This window comes from Podarcis liolepis, assembly GCF_965112155.1.
Source record: "Podarcis liolepis genome assembly, chromosome: 13".
Lineage (NCBI taxonomy): Eukaryota > Metazoa > Chordata > Lepidosauria > Squamata > Lacertidae > Podarcis > Podarcis liolepis.
This window is the reverse complement of record NC_139573.1, coordinates 10,366,512-10,378,631: the sequence shown is the minus strand read 5'-3', so window position 1 is coordinate 10,378,631 and position 12,120 is coordinate 10,366,512. Positions and strand designations below refer to the sequence as shown.

Here is a 12,120-nt window from a genome sequence, read left to right as displayed (position 1 = left end):
CTCAGAAAGGTGGCTACTGCAGGTGCTGTTGAGGGAAATGAGGGGCAGATGGGTCTCGTAAACCTAGGAAGGGAGCCCACCTAGGAGAAGGAATCTTCGAACCTAAACCTCCACTGCTTTACAGTATTACTCATTTGTGAAAAAGGCTTTGGGACTAGAACCTGAGGAAAAATCTGTACCCATTGCCTTTGGGACATCTTTGGCAGACAAAACAGTTAAGGAGCAAACTCTACACAGATCCAGAGCAGGGACCTGGAAAGTGATACCCACCACCAAGTCCATGTATTCTAAGACCCAACAGAACCACAAATTCCACTGTCATTTATACCTTTCTTTGTGTTAGCTGCTCTTTGTTGTTCAGGTCAGGCCTCACCACAATAATGTAGCATTTAGGGGTGAAAATGCAAGCCAGTAACCCAGCACCAGAAGCAAAGATGGAGAAGATCTCCACAGCCACCATATATTTTCCTCTGGTGCTCAGGTAGGTTGGAATGAAGGAGAGCCAAACACTGCAGAAGACCAGCATGCTGAAGGTGATGAACTTGGCTTCGTTGAAAGTGTCAGGCAACTTCCTGGCTAGGAAGGCCACCGTGAAGCTGATAGTGGCCAGGAAGCCCATGTAGCCCAAAACACAATAGAACATGGAGACTGACCCTTCATTACACAGAAATATGATTTCTTCAGGCATTGAGTGCATGTCCACATCTGGGAATGGGGGAGAGGTTGCCAGCCAGAGGACACAGATTCCTATTTGAACAATGGAGCATGAAAAGACAATGGAATAAGCCAGTTCTTTGCCTACCCATTTCCTCATATTGGATCCTGGTTTGGTAGCCATGAATGCCAAAACCACCAATATGGTTTTGGCCAAGATGCTGGAGAGGGCCACAGAGAAGACAATGCCAAAAGCAGTTTGTCGGAGAAGGCAAGTCACCATATTAGGTTTTCCAATAAACAACAAAGAAGAGATGAAACACAAGAGGAGGGAGATAAGGAGACCATAGGTGAGGCTTCGGTTGTTGGCTTTGACTATGGCTGTATTGCGATGCTTAATGAAGATGCCGAGCACTAAAATTGTGATCAGAGAGAATAAAAGTGCAGAGGAAGTTGAAATAATGGTCAGGGTTTCATCAAAGGCTAGGAAGTTTGGAATCTTAGGAATGCATAGATCCTGGCCGCTGTTTGGATACTGATCTGCTGGGCAACTGACACATGTTTCCATGTCTGAAAATACAGAAGTAATGTGTGGGAATTTAAAGTAACCAAAAGTATTCTTAAGAATTCCACATCACTAGTCCATTTAGCATAGTGTTTCCTACGTCAGAATGTAGAAGAGCTTCAAGCCCAAATGCTTTTGTACTAGGTGTATCAAAAATAAAACTATATCTATTCTGTATCTATTCTGGAAATTTCCACATGTGTGACATCTGTTTTTACTGTCCCCCTGCTTTTTCTTAGAGCCACATAAACAGTACAACAAAATGAGAAATGCATTACTGCTGAAATCTTTGGATCTCAGAAAATCGAGTTTAATGAGACTTTCACCCCCTTGGCAAACAACCTAATTCTTAGAGGAGAAAACACCACCTCTATTCCACCCTAATTTTGTAGAAGTTAGAGGAAAAACATATTAGCTTCCACTTAAAAAAGAAATCTTCAAGATGTTTTAAAGATTTAAATATATTGGTGTTATCTATAAACAATGAGATGAACACATCTGTTAATTTAAGCCTTCTCTCCTGCAGCAGTTTAATGTCAACAAAATTGCCAGGAGCCCAGAGGTTCTGCAGTATCTTAAGATGTCATCTCTAACCTTTCTCATTTGAAATCATTCCTTCTGGACATGGATCACAATCATAGCAGCAAAACTTCTCCCCCTCCTTCTTTTTCTTCCCGTAACCAGGATGGCAGTTGGCATTACATAGAGAAAGCGGTGGCACCTATGCAAAGAGATAGGAAGAGTTTAATATTATGATATTGTTCTGGGGAATTTATCAAATATCCAATATCAGGTGATTTAATAGTAAATAGGAGGACTAATAGCATGAAATGATCCGTAGGTACACAAGCGGCACATACATTGTGGTAAAAAGCTGCTGTTCTAAGCATCATACAAACTTAAGATGATATCAGTATTCATGCCTGGACCATCCATCCTTACAGCTGTGTTAGAATTCGGTGTGATTTCACCCCTGGCTTGGCCTTTTGATGGAGTCACCACTTAATGGCATTTGCTTCAAGGAGTTCACATGCTGTTCCTTTGTGGTGGCACAAGGAATTAAAGGTAAGCCATTATAGTGGTTCTGCTCCTGCCTGCTGGTTCATTACAAGCAACTAGGACTAGGAAATCATTCCATGACTTTTGGGTTGTGGTTTCCTGTTCGTCCACATCCTGTCTCAGAGAGAAATGTTTTGGGTTCCTATGCCTGACCTGTTCTGGGAGGAGTTGCATTCCGTTTGAAGCAAGAGGTCTGGGAGCACTCCTCGATTCTAACTCATCACTAGTCTGAAGTGGTTTCAGGTTCTAGTGAATATCAAAATGAATAATGTATGAAAAGCTTTTGTTACATCTCATTTTGTGGATAACCACAAATTCTGGGTTTTCAGGGACTGTGCCATTATTTCCTTACCTTAGTGAATCGTCTGTGCCATTTGATTCTGTCTTCATTAATGGTGAGCTCTTTCCCTGGAGGGGCCTGAGGATCCAACCTGCCCACTTTGACTCTGACATAGGAATTATTTGGGAAAGTGACCAAGTTGGTAATATCAAAGCCAGCTGCTAACTCTCCATACTCATTTAATGTAATTTCATCCCCAGCGCTGTTGTTGAATGAGATTCTCTGCAGGAATGAGTGGAGCTAAGTGGAAAAAGAATCAAAGTTAAACACTTCAGTTCACATTGGAGAGCATTCATATTTTAGTTGGACATAAAGGAGGAGTAGGGAATCATGAATCAGTGCCAATTCAACATTCAACAGACTTACATAAATATATTATGAAGAGATGAGACCATACACCTGCTCGCTTGAGACCAGCCTTTGTCTGTATCCAAGAAAGGGAAGGAATTTGAGAAGTCATGCAAGAGAAGAGATGGGAGCTCATGTTCTCAAAGGATAGGAATGCAACATGAGAACATTGGACTGGACCTTTCCATAGTTTATAGAGTGGATTTGACCATGGTTGGATGTTGGATGCAGAGAAGTGATAGGGAGCAGCAGCTGGGGAACCCCCAAGGGACACCCCAAGGAAAGGAGGCTCAGAGCCAGGGGATTGGTGGTGGGATGACAAGGAGTGGTCAGTGGGAGAAGAGGGAGCCGGCTGGGAGGAAGAGGTGTCAGATGCAGAAGGGGCAACAGCGTTAAGGGAGCAGGAAGAGGATGTGCCAGACTGAAATCCAGAAGAGGAGAAGGGAGAAAAGCAGGGTCTAGAGACAGTGATCACACAATTGCTAGCCTCTTCTGGGGACCTACCAGTGAGGCTTCAGCGCCCAGAAAACCCTGGTGGTTGACAGACAGGGAAAGATGAGGAGTTGGGGAGAAGGCCTTCCAAGATGTGCCCAGGTAGTGGCAGCTCCCTGGTGGGCTGCTCCTCTGTTTTCTCTTGGATATGAGGATCCCTGCAAAAGCCAGTGCCTGGGGTTGGGGTCCTGGTTTGCTCCGTCAGAATTGTGCACCCGGGGCCATGGACCCCAGGCCCCCAACCTTACACCACTGGGTAACTGGACAGGTAAGAGAGACAGAGAGAACTGGGGAGGGATATTTGGAGAAAACGGAGGGGTTTGCAGCGTGAAGGAGTTAGTTGTTGGTAGTCTGTTGCTTCTGAAAGTTTGTATCATTTAAAGTCTGTTTAGTATCATTATAGGAAATATTCTAATTCCCTTCTTTCAAACAATAAATTTACTTAAGGTTTATTTTTAATTTCTTAAGTTTTATTCTTTTATTTCTTTACTGATGATTAAATGCTATCTCACATAATGTATCAATGAAGCGAATGCTTTGTAACAGAGAACATTACCTGCCAAGGTTCTACATATTGAGGAGAGAGTCTTCCCCCATCATCTCTCCTTTCGCGGATGACTGCAGCCAAGTGCATTCTATTTAAGGCATGTGCCAAAGCATAGACAGCATTATAGATACTGTAGCTGTGGCCAGTCATGCTCATTTCAAAAAATGGTGCAGGAAGGCTTTCCAGCATCTCCTGTCCAGTACACATGTGATCGTTGGATGTTGAGAGAGTGGCATTTGGAAGTGAACAACTGAATGCATCTTCCCAGAAACCTTGTATAAAACCATCTGTCTCTGTCCAATGAGGATATACACTTCGAAGAAAGTCTTTAAAGTTGTGAATCTCCTTGGAGTGAATTGCAAAGGATATAGCACCATGGAGCATTCGTATATTAACATTAATTTTTTTTTGAACGCTATATAATATGAAATCCATTTGGGTAGTTGTAATCCATACTTTTCCTTCATGTGACTTCTTTTGAGGAAACAGTAGCTGAGTAAACTCCATTATGATTAAAGCACTTGACAACCATATACTAAATCTACTTCCTCCATGTATTAGAATTGCATTAGCTTTGCTTGTTGTGAAACTTGGTGACAAAACCTTTATGTCCACCATTTCTAGTAAGTTACTGTTATACTGTATATTGGGTTTAACTCTTTCTGTGAATGCTGAACAGATTCCTTTCTTGAAAAGCATTGGCTCAATTGTCTGTAAGAAACGTTCCCCAGCTTCATTAGCTGGAGTGATGAGCCCAACCCATTTCCATCTGAAATGCAGAAGTAACTGGATAATTCCCTGATACTGAAGGTCTTCATTGGGGACCATGCGGTAAAAGGAAGGGAACTTGGTTCCATCATTTATGGCTGGTTCAAATGAACCATATGAAATCTGGAAAAAGCAAAAGCCAAACGTTTCCAAGTGGAAACAAGAACTCATGATATTCCTATTTATTCAAATATAAACACGTGCACGCACACACACTAAAATATTGAATATATATTGAATCTATATCCCAGGTTTACCAAGTTTAGGGACAGCACCAACCCCAGCTTACATAGGAAAACACAGATAACCTTGCTCAATGTTTTCTGTTGATATTTATTATTATTATGGCATCATCACAGCTTCATTCTTGTACATATTGATTGTATCGAAGAATAGGGGAGCATTTGGGGGAGGAGCTTTCGGCTAGCTGCGATGGAGGATTGCTGAATTCCATCACTGCCGTACGTTCCGGAATCAGAGGCTGAGAAGGGAGTAATCAGCCTCCCTACACTCCTCAGGCTGGGGAGTGGCAGGTCATCCGCAGGTTGCCCAAAACCTGGCCCCAAATTCAGAAGGAGGGGCTGGGGATGGCTGGATGGAAAGCCTGGAATGTTTCTTGGCAACTCTCTAAAGTCGCCTCCATTTAGCAGCAAACTTCCAGTTCTTAAGATGAAAAATTGGATTTAAGTTTTGAACATGATCTGAGTGAAGGGGAAGAAACTAATCTGATAATTAGTTCATCCACTGAGGTGTTAAAAAGGATTTGAACGGAAAAAGGGTAAACATCTGTATAGACTTGGTATGCTGGAACTGAAAGTGTGTGTGTGGGGGGGGAGTGAGCCTCCTTTGTTATAATATTTTGTTTTGCTATGCTATATTGCAAAATCCTCCTCTGAAAGAATCAACTGCCTGATTATTTATAGCAAGCGAGACGGGGGAGGTGGTGTATTTGGTGATATAATATGAGTCTAATAGTCATTAGGAGACCTGGGTGGCACTGTGGGTTAAAACACAGAGCCTAGGACTTGCCGATCAGAAGGTCGGCGGTTCAAATCCCCACAACGGGGTGAGCTCCCGTTGCTCGGTCCCAGTTCCTGCCAACCTAGAAGTTTGAAAGCACGTCAAAAGTGCAAGTAGATAAATAGGTACCGCTCTGGTGGGAAGGTAAACGGTGTTTCTGTGCTCTGCTCTGGTTCGCCAGAAGCGGCTTAGTCATGCTGGCCACATGACCTGGAAGCTGTATGCCGTACTCCCTCAGACAATAAAGCGAGATGAGCACCAGAGTCGGTCGCGACTGGACCTAACGGTCAGGGATCCCTTTACCTTTACAATAATAGTTAGTCATTAATTTTGTGGAAATAACAATTATTCAAAAGTGGAAAACCAAGTTCAAAGTATTCGGCTGCAGATATATTTGGAAGAGGATAAAGACTTTCCCAACTTTGATTTGCAGAATGACTGGAGAGACACCAAAAAAACTTAGGAAATTTGCATAGAATTGGAATCGGAATGATGCAGCTCCAATTAAACGAGCGGCAATGACCGGAGGTAGATCAGCTTGTCAAATTAAATGCGGTGCCTTAGGGGGATAGGTGCCTTTTAATATCTTACTTAATATTTGCATTCCCAGTTTTATATGGCAAAACCTTCCCTGGACAGGTTAACCATTTGAAGGACAGCTGGTCTTAAAAGCATTGGGCAGATGCCTTGCTTTGATTTTATCTGGACTGACTTGGCTGCTGCCCAAGTTGAGAAGATTTTTGGGCTGGCTAGGCGGAAACATCATTTTGTGAAGAGACACCGTGAACATACAGAGGGAACTCTGGATGTAAATAACACACAGAATATATTATTTTCTTTTATCTCGCTTGTTCAGAGGCTGTGAAATGTAATAAGTATTAACATCGGAATGATTTATGGGAACTATCATGAAAATTATGAAAGCAACAGAAGTATGAGATGATCAGAACTACCCCCGACCTCAGAACATGGAAGGTACCTCCAATTTTTTTATATAATTTGGCATAATATTTGGACTGTTTGATTGTTGAATAATATGTATAATTTGGAATATTTAATATCATTGGATAGGATTGTTAAAGTGGAAAATTTAAAAAATATATTTTTTTAAAAAAAAAGAATAGGGGAGCATTTATCATGGCTCATGTTAATATACTAAGTGGATGATTAAGCAAAACTCCAAGGTGTAAGTGGAGTGATAGAAATTGTTGATCATGTACTTTTGCTCTGTAACCTTTGTAATGATTCTAGGGAGCGGTTGATTCTCTATCTACTAAGAACTCTCTCAGGAAGATTTCCTGGGAAATCCAGAAGATCTCCATTAGATTGTGAATACTATTCATCTCTGAGCACAATAAACCAAATCATATAAAATATCAGCAAAATACTGTACCAGCACTATTTAAAACAACTAAAATGAAATACTACAATGTAGCAGAATTGCAGAATGCTGACACCTCTATATAACGATCTGAAGTGACAGACAACAAATGCCAGAACAATAGCAAGAAAACAGTGTTTCCTATTAGCCTCTGAAAGTGAACAATGTTGATTAACACCATACTTTGGGAAAGGACTATCTTGACTTTTAAGGGGAGGAACATTTTTAGATAATGTGTTCTCAGTTATCTTTGCCTATGAAGCCAATGTCAATGTCCTATATTCAGTAGCTCACAGGAAGCCAGTGCAGTTCATTCAGGATTGATGTATATGAACCAGTCTAGGTGCCTCCTTTACAAACCTGGCAGCTTTAGAGAAATCTTCTATTAAACACAAATTGCCCTTCTTACACACATTGTTGGTTATGCAAATTATGGCCCTTTTACTTTGTCTATTTCCCCACTCCATATTTATGAATCAGTAGATTCCTAATGCAAGGAAAGCATGAAATCTCTGTTTTTCAAAATCCATATTCTACCTGTGGAATCTTGAAAAGACCTAAGACGTTTGCCATGCACCAGGAGGTATCAGAGCTGAGTCCCCCAATGACTCCTACGACATTTTTCTGGATGCCACACCTGTAGTTGGGAACAAAGTGACGTGATTTAAAGAGCAGGTCCAGAGTGTTTCTGTAGGTCATCTTTGAATCATAATAGCTATCATAGATGTGGAAGCCGAGAGAGACATTGGGCAACATCCTGGGATTCTCGTTGATCTCATCAACAGCAAACACCAAGGCCAGGATTTGCTGGTAGAACTTTGTCAACACCCTGCAAATGAAGTGAGGTTTTGTTTAATGGGAAAATTAAACAGTGCACAGAATCAAGATAGGAGAGATTCACCTGCCTGCATATAAGGAGAGGATGAAGCCAGCAAATTTATTTACTTATTTGGGCAATCTAAGAATACCGTGTAATTTTAAAAGCTGTTGCATATTTCTTCATCTCTTCAGCAACCTGTGTTTGTTTTTGCCACCTTGAAAATTTAGGTATCATCAAAAACTTCAGTACCATACTACTTTGCTATATACTTTTCCTATTTTTTATGCCATCTCTTTTCTCTTTCTCCTACTCTCTTTTCTATCTGTCTTTACACAATTAGACTCCAAAAAGCTTATTGTTCATTGACAGTATGCACATAGCCTATACGTACAGAGATTTCTAATAAAATCTCTGCACACATTTAAAAAATAAAGTTCTATAGCAATCAATCAAAGTTATTTTCTGTCACATATAGCATATAAGGAATAATTAAAATAATATTAATTAACAGTTACTTACATTGGGGCATCCACGAAGTCCTGGGAAGGGTGTTTCGTGAAGGATAATTTAGGGTGTATGTAATAGATATGAGATGCCATTGCACCAATGACCAGGTCACCTGGCTCATGCCACTCGTGTGGAACATGAAGAGGATTATTAGTTGTGCATTTAGCACTTTGTCCTTGGGACACTATATTGGGGAGCAGCAGAAGCAGCAGGAGCAACATCCTGATGGCAAATATCCTTGTGTGCATGGACTCCCCTGCTTCTCTCGACAGTGTTATTCCTCTCCTCCACCTGATATGAACAAGACAAATTGGGTGGCAGCCGACTCTGTCAATTTGGCACTTTAAAGGACATGGAAGAGGGAAAGTGATAACTGATAAGTAACAGAGCCCAGCCTAGTTGTCTATGGAGCACAGAGGAGCTTATAATCATTTCAGGCTTGCTTGTTGATTCTTTTTTTCCACTGTGACATCTGGAGGTTCAGTCAGGTAGTATGATTATTGTAATTTTAGTAATGATAGGGGAGAGAATCAGTTGTTCAGTGTTTTTGGATTCTATGGCGCATCAGCAGTAGGGGAACTGCCAAAATATAACTATTATTATTTTTTAAATATATATTTTTATTGATTTACCAATATGGTTCCAATAGCGACCTCAATATAACAATACCAATTTTATCTAATTAATGCAATTATGAATGCCAATTATTCAAATGTCAATTATATGATTTAATTAAACGTTTCCCCTTGCATGCTAAATTTTATGGCTTCATTCTTCTTCATTATTTCTGCGTTCCACTATGTTAATAACTTCCAGTGCATTCCATGTACATATAGCAATCTGTTAGATAACTGCTACAGTCTTCTGATTTCTATTTGTGTTGGTATATTAGGTAATTTGTAAAGTTTCAATTGAGGAACTCTAAGTGTAATCCTTATTGCTTCCTGCGTGTGACAATTTCCCCCCATGATGTTTTCCCATCCTTATATGGTGCTGGATCCTTCATTCCTGCAACTGTTGATATTTCCCATCATGCCCTGGGAGAAGCAGTTATCCCACAGTTTCCAAAAGTCACTGCATCGCTTTGGCCTATGATTCGGCTTCTAGTAAAAAAGCTGTGTTCACCGTTTTTTTTCCCAGCCTAGGAGGAACGGTCTGAATCCAGACCGCAGATAGTGAATCCAAAAGCATCTATTACTGCAGCTGGTAGACAGGAAGCTTGATCTGCCAATGTAATTATATGTGTAATATCACAAAATCATAGGCAAGGAATGAACCTACAAGGTCAGCAGGATTGAGTTGAAATGGCCCCATCCTTTCCCTACTTCCAAATTTGTTAGTACTGGGGCATCCTTCACTCTCCCCCCTATGTTACACTGATCAGACATGGTTTGCCATCACATTAACTGAATGGTGGCAGCAATTCTGGATAGCATCCTTGCCTTATCAAGAAGTAGGGGCACTGGATTATAGAATCAATGGGATATCAGATGCACACAAGGCATGATGGAGAACAGCAAGAACTTGGACAAGGTGGATGTGCCAAGCTTGGCGCCTCAGTTACTGCTCACGTCCATGTGCCTGCTCTCACTTTAATATATTGCTCCCACCACACCAACAACCTTTGACTCGAAGGCTTAAAAACAAAACCTAACTATCCCAGCATATTCTGTGGGTGATCTTTGTGAGGGGGATAACCAAAAAGCTGGAATCTCAAGCAGGTGTTCTTTAAATAAACAATAACGATTTATTTTTTAAAGCAAGGTAGTATAATATAAGTCGAGAATAATAATATGCTAGTTCACTTCAATTCAGTTTCTGAGGTTTGGGCTTTATAGTTCGGTCCCTTTCTAAGGCGGTACTTTCCTTCAGTTACCCAGCCCTTTCACAAATGCAGCTCCTGAGGTACTTTCAGTAATAGTCTTAAGGGCTCACCCCCTTCCTTCACTGGGATTTGGAAGTCTCTTCTTTCCTCAGAAGAGTCTCTCCCCTCCAGATTAGTTTGAGACCTAAGTAGACTCATCTCTTTCAGCTCCTTCTTCTCCTGTCTCACCCTCAGTCTCCCAGCAAAATTTGGTTCTATTACTCCTGCAGGACAATACACTCAGTCCTTCACTGTACACTCAGAGTGGATGTTTTATTCCATAACCAACTCTCCGTCCTCCACACTCCTATCCTATCTCCCTACCTAACTCCCAACCTCCCTCCTCAACCACCTCAACTCAACCCCACTCTTAACCACAGTCTAACCCCATCTCCCTTGAAATCGGCTCCTTTTAAACTCTCCCTCCTGGAACCACAGCCAGTCAGAGGCAGCTGTTATTTATCCATTTGCTGGCAGGAGAAAAAAGTAAAAAGAAATACTTGTGGAACTAACATTTCTGTCACAATAGACACAACATTTTAGAAGGACTGGAAGAAACACTATGGACAGCATATCTGCTACACATTGGAAGAACAAGGATATAGTTTGAGTGCCTCATTTGCAGTTCTATGAATCAATGTGTCAATACAAATAGAAAATATTAATATTGCAGTTGTTGTATAAGGGATTATTATCTTGACTGGAATATAATAGAAATTATTAAGATTTTGGAATGCAGAAATAAAGGAAATCATCTAGCATGTGGGGAGGGGCACCTAAATTATCTGATTCAGTATTTGAGTGCTTAGTATTAGTATTACAATTTGATATTGTTTTAATGATGCTATTATTGGATGGTAATTGAAAATTAATAAAAATTATTATAACAGAAATAGACTTTAGAATCAACTTTAGAAACAACACATCTGTATTCTTAAAAATGGGCTTTCTTGAGATATTCTCTGCCGCCTCTCTTTCAAACTGGTTAGAAGTATAATTCAGAAATAAAAGATTTGTCCTATTAGTGTCAGTAATATCCAATGTGTTTTCCTCCAGATATTGTTGCATATCTCTGCTCCTTTTCTTTCTTAAAACTATTTAAAAAAACAAGGGAAATGGCTGTTTTAAACTTCTCCTTCGTCTATTCCTCAGCTGCCTTGTGTGTTAGAGATAAAGAATGTAGAGCCCTTAACTATTTCACAATGTTTTTTGTTTCTGGTACGCTTTTTTGTCTCCAAGATGAATTTGTAGATACCATGAAGTAATTGATAAGAGACTTTTTATTAACAATCATTTATACAGTACATGTAGAACGTTGATCAACTGAACTTAACCATTTCTAAATGAAAAGGCTGAGAGTTTTGCTATTAAGATTCCATTTGCTTTAAATATACAGTAAGACATGACAGGTTAGTATAGTGGTAAGTATCCCCGCCTGTCACGCGGGAGACCAGGGTTCGATTCCCCGACGGGGAGAGGCAGCAATTTTTAAGGGACACAGGTGGCGCTGTGGGTTAAACCACAGAGTCTAGGGCTTGCTGATTGGTGGTTCGAATCCCCGCGACGGGGTGAGCTCCCATTGCTTGGTCCCTGCTCCTGCGACCCTAGCAGTTCGAAAGCACGTCTAAGTGCAAGTAGATAAATAGGTACCGCTCCGGTGGAAAGGTAAACGCCATTTCCGTGCACTGCTCTGGTTTGCCAGAAGCGGTTAGTCATGCTGGCCACATGACCCGGAAGCTGTACGCCGGCTCCCTC

The 12,120-nt window shown here is 40.9% G+C and overlaps 1 protein-coding gene across 1 annotated transcript; it reads right to left on the bottom strand.

Annotated features, from left to right (window-relative positions):
• Positions 1-283: 283 nt before the first annotated feature.
• LOC310692596 (vomeronasal type-2 receptor 26-like) lies at positions 284-1,222 on the bottom strand (the record flags this gene model as incomplete). Its single annotated transcript, XM_083473539.1, has 1 exon — positions 284-1,222. One exon carries the CDS (start codon positions 1,220-1,222, stop codon positions 323-325), a length of 900 nt encoding a protein of 299 aa, XP_083329665.1. The 3' UTR covers positions 284-322.
• Positions 1,223-12,120: the final 10,898 nt, after the last annotated feature.